This window comes from Sorex fumeus, unplaced genomic scaffold (assembly GCF_029834395.1).
Source record: "Sorex fumeus unplaced genomic scaffold, SorFum_2.1 ptg000063l, whole genome shotgun sequence".
Taxonomy (NCBI): Eukaryota; Metazoa; Chordata; class Mammalia; order Eulipotyphla; family Soricidae; genus Sorex; species Sorex fumeus.
In genome coordinates this window covers 45,626,558-45,646,749 of record NW_026606120.1, presented here as the reverse complement: position 1 = coordinate 45,646,749, position 20,192 = coordinate 45,626,558, and the positions used below count along the sequence as shown (strand labels likewise).

The following is a 20,192-nucleotide window of genomic DNA, read 5'->3' as shown; positions in this document are numbered from 1 at the left end:
ACATTCAGTGATGCTCAGGGCTTACTCCTGGCAGACTTGGGGGGCCATATGGGATGCAGGGGATTGGACCCAGGTCGGTTGCATGCAAGGTAAGTGCCCTGATCTCTGAGTATTGTTCCAGCCCAGCTCAGATTTCATATGGAATTCCCAGGTCCGAAAAAGAGATGCAGCGGATACTAAGAGGCTTCCTAGATCCTAGGAATTGGGAATTAATTATGTGGCATTGCATGCCATTGACCATAGCCGGGAATCAGACCAATATGGAGTCAGGCAGGGGAGGTAACGACCCACCTCCCATTCGGAGGATTCCTAGGAGATTATGCCTAGATTCTGTTCTGGAGCCGAGTTTCTGGATTTCACTGGCCATCCCTACACTGCTGATTTATTTTCCTTAATTGATTAATTTTAGATATTGACAGGTTAAAAGTGTTCCATATATGTAAGAGGGTTTTCCCCCGATTTTTATAAGTGGGCTGGAGTCATAGCACAGTGGCTAGGGCGTTTGCTTTGCATCGACCCGGGTTTGATTTTTCCGCCCCCTCAGAGAGCCCAGCAAGCTACCAAGAGTATTCCATCCGCACAGCAAAGCCTGGCAAGCTACCCGTGACATATTTGATATGCCAAAAACAGTGACAAATCTCACAACAGAGACGTTACTGGTGCCCACCGAGCAAATTGATGAACAGGAGGACAGTGCTACAGTGCTACTTCAGTAAAAAAAAAAAACTGTACAAATTGTTGTATCTCACAGAGGGGCAATTACTGTCTTAAGGGTTTTACTATAAACAGTTGCTAGTTGAGCCTTCCGTGTTCATTGTTTTTGTTTACTGAACTTAGTTGACTTCTATACTGCTGTCCAGGATCTCCAGGATCTGTAGAACATGATGGTGGCTGTGGGTTTGTGGGTATGGCTGCTGGGGCCTCCAGAAGTGGCTGGGGGAGGGGGGGTGCTACCTGCCCTCCCTCCAAAAAGACCCCAGAGTTTTCAGCCCAAAAACCAGTGTGCTTGGAATTTTCATGGACTTGGCATCTCTGCCAAGACGAGTTGTGAAGCAGTGAAGTTGGACCATTGGCATGGCGACAGCTGTGGGTTGTGGGTGCGACTCTAGGCTCTCTATTTATATATCTGTATTGAATAAAATGATGAGTGACTTTGCCGGGGAGAGAGTGCCCCAGTCAGAGCACTTTCCCCATGTGCAGCTGACCAGGTTTCGATCTCCAGCACCCCATATGATCCCCTGGGCACTGCCAAGAGTAATTTCTGTAAAAAAAGAGCTATCTCTTTGGTAGGTCCCAAAAGAAGCTTCTATTTTTTTTTCTTTTTGGGTCACACCCAGCTATGCATAGGGGTTACTCCTGGCTCATGCACTCAGGAATTACTCCTGGCAGTGCTCGGGGGACCATATGGGATGCTGGGAATCAAACCCAGGTTGTCCGCATGCAAGGCACATGCCCTACCTGCTGTGCTAATGCTCCAGCCCCCAAAAGAAGCATTTTTGTTATTGATAATAAGCCCTTTTACATTTTCCAGTCTTTTGGTAGTGACCTTTTCCCTGCCTCCCTCCCTTCTTTTTTTTTTTTTTTTTTTTTTTTGGAGGGGAGAGGAGGAGGCTCTCACCTGGTGATACTTAGGGTTTACTTTTTGTTTTGTGTTTGCTTTTTCATTTTTGAGTCACATCAGGCAATGCCTGAGGGTCACTCTTGGCTCTGCACTCAGGAATTACTCCTGGTGGTGCTCTGGGGTGACCATATCGAGTGCTGGGGATCAAACCCCAGTTGGTTGCCCCTTAGGGCTTACTTTTGGCTCTGTGCTAGAGATCATTTTTGGTGGGGCTTGGGGCACTATATGAAATGCCAGGGATTGAACCTGGGTTGGCTGCATACGAGGCAAATACCCTACTATCACTGGTTTCTTTTTTTTGTTTTGTGTTTTGGGTCACACCCCTGCATTGCTTATAGATCACTGCTGGAGGGACTCAGATGACTATATTGGGTGTTAGGACCGAACCCATGTCATCTGTCTGCCCACTATACTATCTCTCCAGTCCCACGCTATTTTTGAGGAAATACTTTCTAAATTCCCAAATCTGAGTAAGCATAGATTGTTGTTTGCCTTTCCAGATAAAAATTATGTTCCAGGGTCACAGAGATAGTATAGTGGGCCAGGTGCTTGCCTTGTCAATCCCTGGTACCCCCATATAGTCCCTGAGCACTGCCTGGTATGGGCCCTAAACCAAAAAAATCAGAAAGTGGCTAGTTCAGCCATTAACTCAAACAATTTCAAGTTAGCAGTTCTTCAGTGCGCAACAGAAATAATTTTTTGCATGCTTGCTGTATTGTGACAGTAGTAAATTTTTTATCAGAGGGTTAATAAATAACGTTGCTGCTTCATCAAGCACTTTCTTTAATGAAATCTCTCCTACATTCCCATAACCCTCCACATGTACTGTGCCTCCTAGAATAGTAACTGCTAAGTCCCCGGTAATTTTACACCACTGCTCTGCACTGTCAGTGAAAATGTCAGCACAGTTGGATAAGCTGTGAGTTTCAGAAATGAATTTGACACTTTGAAGATACAATACAATGTTTCTTGTCATTGAAAGATCTTAAATGATCTGTGATACTGATGCCAAGTAAATACTAACCAAACTATAAGACCATCCTTGTTCACAGATCCATTCTTGGGTAAGATTCTACAAAAGTAGAATTTTTCCTAAGAGGTAGTAACGTGTTCTTTTTGAGGTGTCAGCCTGGATTCAGTTGGTTGAGCCAAGCACTACTGTGGTTTTTTTCAGTCACTTGACATCTGACCGACAGTAATCTGTTAATAGTAAATGATTTGTATTAGTTCTTCAGCAAGATTTTCATTGTTTTGAGTAAAGGAAGTGAAAGTGTTCTTCAATATGTTGAAATTTTGAATTTATAAATTTCCCCTAGAACTGCCTTATTCCTTCAGACACACACAACATCTTTGACTTAGAATGTCTGCCTTCAGATAATAATTTGTTTAATGATTTTTTTGTCTGTTTTTTTACTAGATACTTGGTATTAAAAATGTTACACTGTTCAGTGTCTGCAGTAAAGAATATTGACTTCTGTCAGCTTGTTAATTTAAAGATCAAGCTGCTTCCTTTGGGACTGAAATGGGTTGATCGTAGTGTTTACTTTGGGACTAGCTTAACCCTATTTCTCAACCATGACATTTCGGGGATCTACTGAAAACGTCAGTTGTTTATTCAGTTCGCTCTTCTCAGGCTAGTTGGAACTTTCAGATATATTCCAGCCTGTGTGAGCTCTAGGAAATTCTCTTGATTATAGCTCTCTAATGCATATCTCCCCCCCCGCCCCAATACATAACTTGAAGTATGCTTACTGTGGAGGTGATACTCAGTACCAAACCTCTGTGGTAAACTATATAATAAAACAAGTTTTATACCAGAGAACTTACTCTACAGCTGGAGCTCATGGGTTCAATTCCTGACCCCGCAGGGTCCTCTTGAGCATTGCCATGAGTGACCCCTAAGCACCCAGCTGGAATAGCCCCTGAACACTGCCAGGTGTGGCCTGAAACCAAAAACAAATCAGGTCACAATTATTTTTGCTCCCAAGGGCATATAAAAATTATGTTTATACTATACTGTGGCATAGTTTTTGTTTTGGGACGATACCTGGAGGTGCTCAGAACTTACACCTGGCTCTGTGTAAGTTCCCAAGGATCAGTCCTGGTGGGGCTTGGGGACCATATGGGGTGCTGGGGACCGAACCTGGGTCAACTGCCCTACCTGCTACACTGTCTCCCCAGCCCCCTATCCTGTGGCATATTAAGTGTGCAGTGGAATTATGTAAAATACATGTATGTGTGTATGTATGTTTATATACACTTAATTGTTGCCAACAGGGAGAACATATTGTTGGGAAAATGGGTAGTAGACTTGTATCTGTGAAGTACAATAAGGCATGTTCTTATTCTATGCCTGCTGTTGTGGTGTCTCATTCCATGTGGTGCACAACTTAGAATTCAGCCAGATGCGCGAGGGGGTCCCAGTGTGGGTTATTAGGCCTCTCTGCACACTCTCTCCCTCTCGTGCTCTGCAGGCACAAATCCTGCTCACTCTCCCTGAATGCTGGTCTGTGCTCAGCAGGGCTGTCGTGTTCTAGCTCCTTCACTGCAGCCCAGAAAATGCCTCTGAAGAAAGCCGGGGTAATGACTTGGATTCATCTGATTTGTTTCCCTTCTCTCAGGAATCAGTCTTGCCCTACTGGCAGGTAGATATTTGAAAACAGTTTGTCTATTTTGTCTAGTTTTTTCAGTTTTGTTGAAAGAGCTAGTATAACAGGTGTCAGCATGAGCAAAAGCAAACTCAGATATGTGTGTGTGTGTGTGTGTGTGTGTGTGTGTGTGTGGTGTGTCTGGTGCCAAGGATTGAAGGTAGGGCCTCACAAATGCAAGATGCATACTCCACTACTGAGCTACAGCTCTGATTCAGACAGCCAATTTTTAAAAATTAATTAAAAGAATTTTTTAAATTGAATCACCATGAGGTACAGTTACAAAGTTATTCACAGTTGATTTTCAGTCACCCAATGTTCCAACTTTCTTCCCTTCAGCAGTGCACATTTCCCACCACCAATGTCCACATTTTCCTCCCATCCCTCCCAGTCTGCTCCTACAAGCATTTCTTAACTCCTATTTATTTTTTTTCTGATGGCTTCTATAAAACAAAGGCACTAGTCTGAGGTTGTAGCTCATTGAAAGAATGAGCTGTTGGCCTTACGTATGTGAAGCCTTAGGCTCAATCCCAGCACTACTAAAAATGACAATAGTAATTTAACTTATAACTGGGGTTTGGGATCAGTTTGGTGATAAAAATTTTCCTTCTTAGATTGGTGTGTTTCCCAAAATCTTTGTGGCAAAGACCTTTCCTAAATGTTTGTTGAGGGTTTTCCTATTTTCACCAGCACTTTGAGTCACCTCAGTTCTCCTGTAAGCTTTTATTACTTAATTTTTGTCCAGGAGTTTATCTGATTGATAGGCATGAGTGGACAACTCTCCAGGAATTAATTGAGAAGTTTAAATCTAAAGACAAATGTTTCTTCTAGAATAGTTATTACCCTCTTCCTCTACTTCTCGAATTATCTCACTGCTCTGTTAGAGACCAGTGCTGGAGCGATAGCACAGCGGGTAGGGCGTTCGCCTTACACGCGGCCAACATGGCCGACCCGAGTTCGATTCCTCCGCCCCTCTCGGAGAGCCCGGCAAGCTACCGAGAGTATTCGATATGCCAGACACAGTAACAACAAAGTCTCCAATGGAGACGTTACTCAGTGATATAGATATCACAAAAAAGAATGAAAAGGATGTCTATCTGCTGATAAAATTGTCCCAGAGTTACATTGGCCTAATAACTTTAGAGTGAGAAATTAAGGACATAGCTGAATCTAAGGCACTCTGTGACCACTCATTATCTTCAGATAGATTTGGTGTTGTGTGATGTTGATTAACCTGTAATGGACTAGTTATTCCTTATGAAGAAAATGATTGTTTCTGTTCACATGACAGCATAATGGCTATTAAAATTTTTCACAAGTGGAGTCGTGAAAATTTTGATCTTACTGATAATTGACAAGTTTCTAGAACAAATTCCTAATAACTCAAAGAGATCGGTGGGTGCTACTCCTAAATGTATCCCTTCCTCACCCAGTCACTCTCAGGAGACATCCATTAATTGTATCAAGAATGTCTCTTTAAGGCTGCATGCTATTCTGTTTTAAGCATTTACCGTGCTTATTATCTAATTCCCTTCCTATGGGTACTATAAATTAATGTGCTGTTAGGAATAATGAGTACAGATGTGAAGCCAGTATTTCAGCTGTCATCAGTGTCTCTTTGTTTGTGAGCATGTTTCCCATTTTAAGGATTTTATGATTTGTCTAGAGTGAAAATCTTAGAGTAGATTTCAAGTTGATGAGCCCCAAAGGGACTCTTTAAAAAAAAAAAAGTTACCTGTGGTTTGTTTCCAAATACCAATTGGAAAATACCTAATACCAAATGAAAAATATGTCATGTTTTAATCATGATTAATAATCTCACTGTATACTTTTACTCTTTCAGGCCATAATGCAACAGGGAGATACATCTATAAAACCCATCCTCCAAGTCATTGTGAGTATCTGCCGATGTTTCGTGTTCAACCTTTTTTATTAGCTTACATTTAATTACAAATTGCATTTGGTGAAGGATATAGATTTGTCTCCTTTAGGAAATTCTCCTCGTTCACTAAAAATATTCAAGGAGTTGAAGGAGTCAGTAGAAGCAGAATCCTGACTCAGGCATACCTGTAGTTTTTGATCCAGAGGGCCAATGATTTACCTGTTCTCCTAGAGTCAACTGCCAGTCATCTTGAGGCTCTTTCCATATTTCACTTTTCAGAAATCTGTCTCTGATCTTCTTCCATTCGGGGTACATTTCACAGCTTTACCTCCACCTACCTCTGATGTCTACCTCAGCTGTAAGCTCCTTCAGGACAAGGATTTTTTTTCTTTTTTGATTACTTATTTTGGTTTTGGGACTGCACCCAGTGGTGCTCAGGACTTATTCCTGGCTCTCTGCTCATGGATCACTCCTGATGGGGCTTGGGGAACCATACAGGATGCTGGGGATCGACCCTGGGTCAGCCGTGTACAAGGCAAGTGCCCTACCCGTTGTACCATCTCCCCTCATATTTTTAGCATGATTCTTGCACAGTACCTTCCATATATTTGGTAACTTGTTATATGTTTTATTAGAGTTGATTTTCAGCACACTTTGGGTAGAGGAGAAAGAACACGTAAGTATTGGCAATTTATTTTATTTTTAATGTGTTATGTTTAATAATGTTAGTGGAGAGAGGCTAGTGGGAGAATCGTTAAATCCAATTTTCTTTTATTTGGATTTAGGTGTCAAGAGAATGGGCAAGTAATTCAGTTTAGGTTGAACTGCTGGCAAACCTACTCTCCTGCCATTATCTTTGCTTGTCTCTGGGGACAGGGCGGAACCTGGCTAACGAATCAAATTTTCTATTCTAGAACATTCGTCCTATTACTACAGGGAATAGTCCACCCCGTTATCGACTGCTTATGAGTGATGGAGTGAACACTTTGTCCTGTAAGTATAATCATGTATATCTGCAGGAATTCATATTAAATAATAAAAGCACACCCAACTCTTGATTGCAGTAATTTGAGGCATTTCAGAATTTCTGCATTTGCTTGGCTCTTCATTCAGACAGAATTGCAGTTGGCAGAGAACATGCTAACAGTAAACTGGATCTAGTGGAAAGCTGCCACTTGGCTTAATTAATTTTCTCTAACTGGTGCTCTATGCTTTCTTTGATTAATTTCCCTCAGGGTGATATTGACATTTAGTGAATATGATGGGTTTAGCTGTCCTATACTTATCTTTTTGAGGTTTTATTTCTTTGTCGGAAGCTTCACAAAAGGGAAAGGGGGTAATTTGCAGCTTGTATGCTTCCTATTTGTAGTCACAATGAGAAAGACCTAGCAAACATTTCTTAGTCTTTGTCATGAAACCTGAATGAAGGAAGAAATGATTTGGAGGACTTTAAGAATGAGTAACATTTCAGGGCTGCAGCAAATTTAGTGCACAGAAAATCAGGCTTTTTTTTTTAACCATGCAGAATGTGAGTAGTTTTAATTTCAGCAACACATTTAAGGCGGTTTTCTTTGTACAGATTCATCATCTTTTATATTGTTATGATTGAAATGTTTTAGAGACTGATCTAATTTCTGTGCTTTGCAGCTTTCATGTTGGCAACACAGTTGAACTCTCTTGTTGAGCAGGAACTATTGTCTAGCAACTGTATTTGCCAGATTAACCGATTCATTGTGAACACTCTAAAAGATGGAAGGTATGTCCTGTTTTTGTCTTTTTCTCTGCTGCATATTGTGTTATTGATTGGAGATTAATTTTTGAGCAGAGCGGTTCTCCGGATGTCAAAATCAAAAAAAAGGGCAGTGATGAGCCTCCAAGTGACTGAATATGGCATCACAGGGAGAGAAAGGTAGAGATAAGTTTCAGAGCAGTAGAATTGAAGCAGAGTGGAGAATGATGCTTTTTTTTTTTTTTTTGGTGAGTTTCTCTACTTATAAGGTGAAAGTTATCCCTGGCATCCCATCTGGTTCCCTGAGTCCCGCCAGAAGTGATTCCTGAGTGCAGAGCCAGAAGGGTGATGAGGAAAGTGCCAGAAACATGTACTCCGCCACTGAGTCACACCCTAAAGCATCATTTTTGAAATTTTGATTGAGGCATTGTGGTTTACAAAGTTATTCATGATTGAGTTCAGGCATACAATGTTCCAATCTCTTCGCCAGTGTTCACTTGGCCTCACCAATGGCATCTTCTTTATTTTGCTTTTCTTTTTTTTTTTTTCACTTATGGTTTTTTTGTGCCATACCTGGCAGTGCTCACAGCTCACTCCTCGCTCTGTGCTCAGTAATCACTCCTGGTAGGGGTGTTGAGGACCATGTGGGGTACCAGGGATTGAACTTGAGTTGGCCGCATGCAATCCAAGTAAGTGCCTTACCTGCTATTCTATCTCTGTTCTAGCCCTGTTTTAAAATTTTTATTGGCCAGCACTGGGGGCATTACTCCCCTGAGGAATCATGTGATGTTGGGGATCAGTCTTGGGCTTCTCACATGCAAAGCATCCCTGGCGACACATACGTTTCCCGCTCCTCCAAGCATCACCAGGAGTAATCCCTGAGCACTGCAGGAAGTGATTCCTCTCCCCTTTCCCTGACTCCCCCCGCCACCACCACCAAAAAAAAGAGCTACTAGCTGGGAATTTAGCTCGGTGGTAGAACACATGCTTCACATAGATGAGGCCCTGGGTCAATGCCCATCACCAGAAACAAAAGAAAAACTGAAAATAGAGACTTTTCAACTTAAAGCAGAAAAGATAGTTGATTAATGCTATGCTCGGGGGTTTTTCTTAGCTAAGTGCTCAGATTGTTTTTTGGTGACGTTGGGACTGTGCGGAGCCAGGGATGGAACCTGAATCTCCTGCATGCCAAGCATGAGCTCCAGCCTTTTGAATTACCTCTCCAGTCCCCAACTCGTTCATTTGTTTGAGGGCCACACCTGGCAGTGCTCTGGAGCTGCTTCTGTTTTGGTGCTCAGGGGTCGCTCCCAGAGTGCAGGGGGTTTGACTGTGAAGTGCCAGTAATGAAATCTTTGCCTGTCTCCCCAGCCCAGCTTACGATGATTTTAATTAAATTGTACTTTAAATCAACTTAAGCAGTAACCCCCACACATACACACTGCAAATGTCCCAAGATTTATACAGCCCAGAAAGAATTAAATCACCATTTAGTGATAGCTATTTCAGATAATCTCTGAATGCTGATTAATCAGTCACTAGTGAAAGGTAGAAATAATTGTTCTATTGTGATGATACATAAATTTTTTTTTCCCTCTCTCCTTTTAAGGGTCATTTGGTCCACAGCTGTTAGGTGGAGCTGAGCAAACTAGAGGTCTGCAGGGGAGAGGAGGGCTGTGACCTTGATCCAGGTGTCAGAGCTGGGTTCTGGTATGGGTTGATGTGGGGTGGTATCTTGTGAGTGGGTGCAGAGAACTTGTGTGGGAGAAGGTGGATGAGGCTCTTGGATACTGGGCGAGCGAGGAGGACATCCCGGGGGCAGGGGTGGCAGTCGGGACACACTGCTGGAGACTGAATGGGCTGAGGAAGGAATTCAGGAGCATCAGGGAGGTATCTGCTGGGAGTAGGGAAACCTGATGTGGGATGAATCAGAACCAGTGTTGGGGGAGGAGGCTGCTGTTTATAGTGGGTCACAGTGGCCTTGAAGTAGACCAGAACGTTGTAAGGTGGGTGGGTATCCATGCATGCGACCTTGGGAGTTGCAGTATGTTGATTATATGTGGAGGGAAATTGGCCCATACATTTATTGGGGACAGTTAGAATTGGCTAAGGGAGAAATTTATAATGTTGCATCAGAATAAACTCAAGACTTTAGATAGATTAAGAGGTAGATGGCTGATGGATATGATTATTTGCAACCTAGAAGCTTTTTTGTGTATGTGTGTGGTGTTGGGGATCGAACCCAAGGTCTCACACATGCAAGGCAAGAACTCTGCCACTGAGCTATATCCCAGCTGCTTAGCACTTACTTGGTTTCTGAGTGTTAAACACTCTCTCACACACACACACACACACACACACACATGCGCGCGCGCACACACACACAGCGTTATGAGTTTGGAAACCCCCAGAATTTCATAAAACTGGAAGCCAGTGGTAAGTCAATGAAAAATCAAAAGAAAATTTCTGTTGTTTAAGCACTATACACAGTAACTTTTTTCTGTTCCTTGGTGTTATATCTAAACAATATAATATAATGATAATACCTTTGTTCACATTTTTCCCCTTAACAAAAGCTACCTTTTTTTAAAAAGAAAAAATTATTTATTTTTTTTTTGCTTTTTGGGTCACACTCGGCAATTCTCAGGAGTTACTCCTGGCTCTGCGCTCACGAATTACTTCCAATGCTGCTCATATGGGATGCCAGGATTGAGCCTATGTCAGCTGCGTGCAAGGCACACACAAATGCTGTCCCATTGCTCCAGCCCTCTACCTTTTCTTTCTTAGTCCCTTGTTTCACGTCATCTATGGCTTTTTTTTTTTAATCTTGGTCTTTTCAAACAACTGTTAGGAAACCCTTTCCTCAAGACTGGATTCTCACAGTGTCTCCACTTCCATCCCTTTCACTTTCACCCACTCACGATTGCTGGCCTTGCTTTCTGTCTTGCTCCTGGTTAATGCGGACAGCTCTCCAGACTTCATATTCATTCCGACTAGTGCACACCGGGTATAGAGCCTTGCCGACCTGCTCACATGGGACCAGTTGTTACCTTCTGTTCCAGGCTGTCTTTGACTGCTTAAATGATGTTTTCTGTCCATTTTTCTGTCTTTCAGGGAACAGTTAATGGGAGAGGGTGGATAGCTTTGCTGTGGTTAAGAAATTTGGGCTTCATAGGGGCTAGAGTGATAGTACCACAGTAGGGTACTCACCTTGCATGTGACTGACCCAAGTTTGATCCCTGGCATCACATATGAGCACTGCTAGGAGTGATTTCTGAGCATAGAGCCAGAAGTAAGCCCTGAGCCCAGCCAAGGTGTGGCCCAAAAACCAAAATGTGGGCTTCAAGCTCTCTAAACAGGGATAGAGTCCCACTCCTCAGGCTTTGCCTGTTCCCCCTCATGGTGGTCTCCCTTAGATTCTTTCTTTCCCTGCCCAGAACATGTGGACTGATGCCTAAGAATATTTTCTTTTTACACAAAAGTGATTTTTGATAGCTGTGCAAGGTTAGTCCAACCAGGGCTTTAAGCAGTTATCTTTATACATTGCTTTATGTACTTATGCTGTTTTCTTCTGAAAAGTTGGCTGCCAGGATTAGTGTTACGAGGTCAAAGATCATATGATTGGCAGGTTTTCTGGTTGACATACTTAGGAGCATTATGTAAGGGTGCCTCTTTCAGGGGCCGGAGCGATAGTTCAGCAGGTAGGGCGCCTGCCTGGCACGGGTTCAATCCCTGGCACCCCATTTTGGTTCCTTAAGCATGACCAGGAGTGATTCCTGAGTGCAGAGCCAGGAGTAAGCCCTGAACATTATCAGGTATGACCCCGAAACAAAAACAAAAAAAGAAGAGGAGTACCTCTTTTAGGGCTTTGCACTTATCACCCATCCCATCACTCCTGGGTGTAGCGCCTGAGTACTACTGGGTGAGTCCCAGAGTCCTCTGAGCACTGCGGATGTGGTCCTTGTGGTCACTGATGCTGCAGGGCCTAAACTCCTGGCACATTCCTTAAGTACCACTTGGGAGGCCTCCAACCCGTCGTAACAAAGCGCCTGTTTCTAAATAGGAAAACCCATATGAACAGAAATGGGTCGGGGGATAGAGGGTGATCACCATTGGGAATAGGACTCTTGGGTTTCAGGTGACAGAAATGATCTGAAGTTGGATGATAGTGGTGTGATGATGCTTTTACTAATCACACACATATACACACACGCGCGAGCCTGTGCCCCTCCATCAGAGGCAAGTGTTCTACCACTGAATCATGGAATTAATATATTTAAAGGATGGTTTTCATGGTATGTAAATGCTATTTATATGTAGCTGTTACTTAAAAAGGCTATGTTTCCCCTTAACCTTGACAACACTCCGGCTATTACTATTTTTAGAAAAGATTACTGTTTATTTTGAAGACTTAATATAGTCTGTTTAGGGTGTCTCAAGATCAGTGTGAAAGTCGGTTTTTTTTCTAATGTAGTCAGTTCTCCATTTTTCCTTTTATGGCTTCTGAATGTAGAATCTTGCTTAGGAAGTTTACTGACCCAGATTTTTTTAATATATTTTCAATTACTTGTGAAGATTATTCAAGTCAACTGTAGTGGGGTTGGGGAGATAGTACAGGGCTTAAGGCACATACCTGTGTGCATCCAACTCAGATTTGATCCTCAGTACTACTGTTCCCTCCTGAGCATTGTAGATACAGCCATGGCTCCTGAGCACCTGGTGGTGGCTTTTGTGGTCCATGGCACTACTGGGGGCCTCCAGGGTTGTGCCCAGTGGAGCGTGAGGAGCCATGCAGTGCTGGAGATCAGACTCTGGCTCTGCAGATGTAAGGCATGCATTGTAGCCCCCTGAGATAATCTGTGGTTTACTTGGTTTTGGTTTGTATTTGGGCCACATCTGGCGATGCCCAGAGTCATGCCCAATACTCCTGACTCTGCACTCCTGGCCATGCTCAGGGGACCATATGGGATGCTGGGGATTGAACCCTGGTAGGCCACGTGCAAGGCAAGAACCTTACCTGCTGTACTATTTCTCATATTCTTATTTTTATTTGAAAATTTTTTGTGTGGTTTAATTTTACGTCAGACAAGGAGAAACAATGTTTTTTCCAGATGAATAGCCCATATCCTGGGGAGTCTGGAAGCCCCACTATTGAGATGAGATTTTATTCTGAGTGTGATGAGAAGCAATTGGGTTTTGAGCAGGAGAGTAGGAGTATGAAGAGTTAAGTTTCCGAAGAGATTTTAATGATAGCTATGCAGAGAATTAATAATTGGTCACAAAGTTAGTACAGAGAGATTGGTATTCCATATTATGGAATATTTCATATTCTAAACCTAGATTATGAGTTTGCAATCCTTTCCATTCATTTCTTGTCTGCTTCTGTCATAGTACCAGCCTTTTTTTTTTTTAAAGGAAAAGCTGTATTGGGATCAGAGAGATACAGTGCAGTAGGTATGGTGCTTGCCTTGCACACGACCCAGGTTCAGCACACCATATGGTCCCCTGAGACCTGCTAGGAGTAAGCCTTGAGCACTTCTGGGTGTGGCCCAAAAGCCAAAAAATAAGTAACAGCTGTGCTATTGCTCCAACTCCCAAAAAGATCTTTTCTTTATTTATTTTTGCTTTCTGGGTCACACCCAACGTTGCACAGGGGTCACTCCTGGCTCTGCACTCAGGAATTACTCCTGGCAGTGCTCAGGGGACCATATGGGACGCTGGGAATCGAACCTGGGTCGGCCGAGTGCAAGGCAACCGCCCTACCCACAGTGCTGTCACTCCAGCCCCAGATGTTTTCTTTTAAAGGTTTTTGCTTTTCATCTGTGTTGTAGGATATGTGAGTGCTTTTTCCCTCTTTTTCCCTTTTGGACCACACTTGATAGTACTCAGGGTTTACTCTTGTTGCTGTGCCCGGGGACCACTCCTGGTGGTGTTTGGGGACTATGTGTGGTGTCGGGATGGAACCAGGGTAAGCTACACCCAAAACAAGCACATTAACCCTACACTTTCTCTCTGGTCCCTTAATTCTGGTCCCTTAATTATAACCAAACATGGTATGGATATGTTGTGTTATATTTACCCATGTTTTGGATATTGGTATTGTTTCTATTTTTTGTATTACAAATAATGCTGTAGATTTTTATGTACATGTTTTTGTGGGTACATGTTTCTGTCCAGAGACAAATTGCAAGGACAAATTAGTAACTTTAGAATGAAAGTTTTTTTTTTTAGTGAAACACAATGAGGTACAGTTGTGCACTTACAAACTTTCGTGCATGGGTTTCAGTTATACAATGATCAAGTACCCATCTCTTAGAATGAAAGTTTTTGAGATACTGCCAGAACATTTTGTGCAGTGTACCTACAACAGTTTACATTCCCACTAGCACTGTTTGAGGGTTCCAGTTCATCCACATTCGCACCAACACAAATAATTAGAATTATCATAGTGTTTCCAGGTAGTGTCATGTGTTCAGTGTTTTAGTAATTTATTGGTGATGTCTTCCTCTTCCTTTTTCTTTTCTTTTTTTTTAACTTTTTGGGTCATACACAACGATGCTTAGGATTACTCCTGGCTTTGCACACAGGAATTACTTCTGGTAGTGCTCAGGGAACCATTCTTTTCTTTTCTTCCTTTTGTTTTTTGATCCATACCTGGTGGTACTCAGGGCTTACTCCTGTCTTTGTACTCAGAAATCACTCTGGGTGGGCTCGGGAGACCGTATGGGAGGCTGGGGCTTGAATCCAGGTCTGCCATATGTGAGGCAAGTGCCTTACCTGCTTACTGTTGCTCTGGCCCTTCTCCAAAAATTTTGAGTTTTTAAGTGCTTTTTCTCCATATATAAGTTCTGGTTATATAGTAATTTTTTTTTTCTTTTTAATTCTTGGGGGCCGAAGCTATAGTACAGCAGGTAGGGCATTTGCCTTGCAAAGCGATCGTCCTGGGTTCAATCCCTGGCCTCCCATATGGTTCCCCCAAACACCACCAGGAGTAATTCCTGAGTGCAGAAGCAGGAGTAACCCCTGAGCATTGCTGGGTGGGACCCAAAAAGCAGTAAATAAATAGAGTCTTGTGGCCAAAGAGATAGTATGATGGGTAGTTTGCTTCCCTTGCATGTGGCCAACCCGGACTTGATCCCTGGGCTTCCATATGTCCCCCAAGCCCACTAGGAATGATCTGAGTGCAGAGCCAGGAATAAGCCCTGAGCTCTGCCAGGTGTGACCCCAAAACACAATAATAAATAAAAATTTTAAAGGGCTTATTGAAATACAATTTCTATATAATGTTAAACATGTAGAATATTTGATATGAAGTCTGGCTTCTTCCTCTTAGCATGTTTCCAAGGTTCAAGTAGATTAAAAAGTGTGTGTGGATCAAGCCTGGGAGGTAACTCAAAGAGTTAAAGTGTTTGGATTGCATTTGGGAGCTCCAGGTTTGGTCCCTGGCATCCAGGACCAAGCACAGTCCCCAGCACTGCCAGGTGTGGCCCAGGGTCAGCTTATGTGCATATAGATGTGTGAGTACACATATGTGTGTCCCCCATACATCCCATCATTCAGTCTCAAATTACCACCCGGTGCCCAATATTATATCTATATCCTTTTTACATTTGTCTTCTTTAATTTTGGCTTTTTGTTTATTTGTTTTCTGTTCTGTTTTGGGAACATAGCTTGTGGTGCTCGGGGGCCATGGCTGGCAATGACCAGGGAACTGTTTGTAATGCCAGAATTCAAACCAGGATCGCAGATCCAGCCAAATGCTAGACAAGCACCTTGTACTATAACCTCAGGCCCAAACTTCTGTAATTTTTTTTTATCATTTATCTTATTGTTTTATTACATTATTTTTGACTTCCGTAATTTTCAAATTGATTTCAGACACTATATTTCTTGATCTGTAAATATCTTAGTATGTATCTCAAAGATAAGAGATTCTTTAAAAATACCTTTTTAATATCGGTATATTAAATATCCTGTCTGTGTTCAGTATCCACCCGTTCATGTGTGTGCTTCTGTGTATAAATTCAAATTTATTTGAATTTGGATCCAAAGTAAAATCCACACTATAATAGTCTTTTTGCTTTTTGGGTCACACCCGGCAATGCACAGGGGTCACTTCTGGTTCTGCGCTCAGGAATTACCCTGGCGGTGCTCACGGGACCATATGGGATGCTGGGAATCGAACCTGGGTCAGCCGGGTGAAAGGCAAACACCCTACCCGCTGTGCTATCGCTCCAGCCCCCACACTATAATAGTCTTTAAAGTGTCTTTGGGGGCAGGAGCGATAGCACAGCGGGTAGGGCATTTGCCTTGCACGCGGCTGACCCGGGTTCAATTCCCAGCATCCCATATGGTCCCCTGAGCACCGCCAGGGGTAATTCCTAAGCGCAGAGCCAGGAGTGACGCCCTGTGCATGGCCGGGTGTGACCAAAAAAGCAAAAAAAAAAAAAAAAAAACCTCTCTTTGAATTCTTTTTTTTCCTCACTATTTATTGAGGAAATCAGGTTGTTGCTCTTTATCCAAATGCATAAGTTTCTTAGTTGGATAAACAGTTTACAGTGTTTGTGTTCTTGGTTGGAGGGGGTTAATTTTGGGGGGGGGAGGGGAGCATGCCCAGTGGTGCTCAGCACTTGCTCCTGGTTCTGTGCTCAGGGATCACTCCTGGGGCACTGGGGAATCATATGTTTGTTTGTTTATAATTTTTTAATTTTTATTAGTGAAACACCATGAGGTACAGTTGTAGACTTATAAATTTTTGTGCTTGGGTTTCAGTTATACAATGATCGAATACCCATCCCTCCACCAGTGCCCATTCTCCACCACCAATAATCCCAGTAGCCCTCCCGTCCCCCATCCCACCCTGACTCTGTGGCAGGGCACTCCCTTTTGTTCTCGCTCTCTCCTTTTGGGTGCTGTGGTTTGCAAAAGAGGCCTTGAGTGGCAATCATGTTCGGTCTATAGTCTACTTTCGGCATGCATCTCCCATCCTGGGAGGATCCTCCCAACCTTGAGTGGCAATCATGTTCGGTCTATAGTCTACTTTCGGCATGCATCTCCCATCCTGGGAGGATCCTCCCAACACCCTTTATTTGGTGCTCCCTTCTCTATCTGAGCGGCCTTTTCCCCTAGCGTGTGTGGCTGGCCTCCAAGCCATGGAGTAAACTTCTTGGTACTTATCTCGGCTATTCTTGGGTGTTGGTCTCCTATTTTGTTACTTTCTGTTTGGGGAGCCATATGTTGTGCTGGGAATCAAACGCCATTTAGCTTCTGCCAGGCAAATATCCTGCCTTCTGTACTATGGCCCCACAACCCTTTGCACATGGCTGACACTGTGGGATTGAACCAGTGTCAGCCATATGCAAATCAAGCACTGACCCTCTGCACCCCCTCTCTGTGTGTGCATACAGATGTGTGTGGTTAAATTTCCGTTGCCACTACCCTAGTGCATCCTTTCTTTAAGTTCTGTTGTCTCCCTGTCTCCTGCAGTGTTCCCTTCGGATTCCTTCTTCATATCACAGTACTTTGTAAAATGCAAGCATGAGCATGACATTTTCATTTAAGTGTGTGTTGAACAGCAGCTTAAAGACCAGTCGCCACATTAATAATGCATTGGGAGGGTACCTGCCCTTGCTGAAAGTACAATCAGGGAACCAAAGGAATAACTAGTATATAATTAAAACATCTCAAATGGACATATTAACTGTATAATCCGTAATTACATGGGAAGGCATACTAATTAAACCTAAGGAAAGAGATTTGAAGGGAAGAAATCATATACAGAGAAGGAAGCCTAACGGACAGCTGATCTTAAACTAAAGATGAAGGCAGTGTTGCTTAAGCTGATGTTTTAGATGAGAGCCAGAAAATGAGACTGTAGACGACAGGATGAGAGAAGATGGGCATAGTCAGAAAGCTGCCCTGCGGGGGGGTGGGGGGGTGCGCAGAGATAGTGCAGAAGTCGGGGCACTTGCCTTGTGTTGTGCCTACGGCCCCTCGAATCCTGCAGGTTGTGGCCCCAAAACAAAAAATCAGAGTGCGGCCTTATACAGTGGTGTGTTGGCAAGAGAGGGCACACCAAACAGTCCAAGCAGATCCGCACGGAAAGGCAGATTGATTGGCAAGAGCTCAGCCAGGCCAGGCTTTAAAGGGGGTTATCTGCAGCTTAGAGTTGCTGGAAGGTTATTGAAAGGTTTTAATCGGAGTTTAAGATAGATCAGAGGGAGCTGGAGCAGTAGCACAGGGTAGGGCATTTGCCTTGCACGCGGCCGACCCGGGTTTGATTTCCAGCATCCCATATGGTCTCCTGAGCACTGCCAGGGGTAATTCCTAAGTGCAGAGCCAGGAGTAACCCCTGTGCATCACCAGGTGTGACCCAAAAAGCAAAAAAAAAAAAAAAAAAAGATCAGAGGTCTGTAAATTCCTTGATAATGATTTTTTTTTTTTTTTGGTGGGGAGGGGGCACTCCCGGTGGTGCTCAGGGCATACTCCTGCCTCTGCGTCCAGGTATCATTCAAAGAGGGACTCGAGGACCATAATTGGGTTCCAGGGATCAATCCCAGCTCAGCCATGTGCAAGGCAAGCACCCTACCTGTTATCCTGTCACTCTTGTCCTAGATAATAAGTAGCACTGTAGCACTGCATTGTCCTCCCATTGATCATCGATTTGCTCAGCGGGCACCAGCAAGGTCTCCATTGTGAGACTTGTTACTGTTTCTGGCATATCGAATACACCACGGGGAGCATGCCAGGCTCTGCTGTGCGGGTGGGATACTCTCGGTAGCTTGCTGGGCTCTCCAAGATGGACGGAGGAATCAAACCCGGGTTGGCCGCGTGCAAGGCAAACACCCTACCTGCGGTGCTGTCGCTTCAGCCGAGATAATAAGTACATTTGAAAAATCTGATCATATTGGTTTTCGCTGGTAAAAGATAATTATTAACTAAGTATATTTCTGAAAACATCCTCTCTTGTGTCATGTATTCTTGTGTTTAATAATTTAAATTCTTATCATGTCATTTGCTCCTTGAAGATAGGTATATACGAGGACACTGCATTTTAATTAAGGAACTAGATGATAATGAAAACTCTGCAATCATAAAAAGCCTTGATAATGATGCAGTGAAATGTTAAGGGAAATATTTATGTAGGTATTGATATCATGCATTTCTCAAGTTATTCAGTAATGAAAAGCAGTTGACATAGAGAAATATCTTTATCAAAATGATTATTGGGGGAAAACTTTTCTAAATAACTCATTTGAAGGACTTGTAAATTTATTTTCTCTAACTTGTTTCTATTTTCTTGCCTATGTAGGAGAGTCATTATTTTGATGGAGTTAGATGTTTTAAAATCAGCTGACGCAGTTGGAGCAAAGATTGGCAACCCAGTACCTTACAATGAAGGTAAAATTCTTTTTATAATTTGGAGCCGTACCTTGAGCACCTTTATAAAATTGGAATTCTACCTTTTGGATTCAAAAGGCAGGTGGATTTTGATTGCATCTTAATAAAGCTAGTGATTGGGGGATAGTGGGGAAGGAATCAGGTTCTTCTATCTGTTTTAAGTACTGAAGAAATGATAGTAAAATCCCATGAAGGTAAAAAGCACTCCTCTGTTGATCCGTGCCTATAACCCTGGCACTTGTTGACCAGATATAGTGTTGGGGGTAGGGAAACTGCATGCTCAATGGTTGAATTTTCTGTGGACAGTTCAGCTCAGGAGTGGGTGCTGTCTGGATTTATTAGCTCCTGTAAGGTAAAGGCTCCGTCCCAAAAGACTCTCTCCTTCCTTGTCCCCACTCCTCTCACTTTGGCGGCCAGTTGTAAGTCAAGACTGTCCCCATGCTTCTGACCAGCTAGCTGTAAACGAGAGGAGGCGCCCCCCTACCCCCCCCCCCCACACACACACCCCTCCTTTCCTGGTTTGCTTAATTTGCTGGAGCAGCCTAATTTGCAGAACTTGAGAAGCAATTCACTTCCAAGAATAACCGTTTGTTATGACTCCGAATCAGCCACTTGGAAGCGATGCTGAGGACAAAGGGACGCAGAGCTCCCATTCCCCTGGTGTAGCACCCAACTTGCCCCTCCATGTGTCTGCCTACTCAGAAGCTCTCTGAACCTCATCCTTTTGTTGTCCATTGTTGGTGTCCCATGGGTCTGCACTCACTTTATTTACTTTTGTTTTTCCGTTCTTTTAAGACAGTTTTAAATGTTTGATATATTTGCTAATATGTCTCTTTCCTCCCTTATTGGGGGTAAAGGAGAAACTTTTGGGTCACACCTGGCTGTGCTCACGGTTTACTCTGCACTCGGGGGTCT

The 20,192-nt window shown here is 43.2% G+C and overlaps 1 protein-coding gene across 1 annotated transcript in view; it reads left to right on the top strand.

Annotated features, from left to right (window-relative positions):
- RPA1 (replication protein A1) overlaps nt 1–20,192 on the top strand; it is a 60,278-nt gene that overhangs the window by 8,358 nt on the left and 31,728 nt on the right. The window contains exons 2-5 of the mRNA XM_056128084.1: nt 6,113–6,163; nt 7,066–7,144; nt 7,799–7,907; nt 19,189–19,277. Coding sequence (XP_055984059.1) covers nt 6,113–6,163; nt 7,066–7,144; nt 7,799–7,907; nt 19,189–19,277 — 328 coding nt within the window. The remainder of the gene's footprint in view (nt 1–6,112; nt 6,164–7,065; nt 7,145–7,798; nt 7,908–19,188; nt 19,278–20,192) is intronic.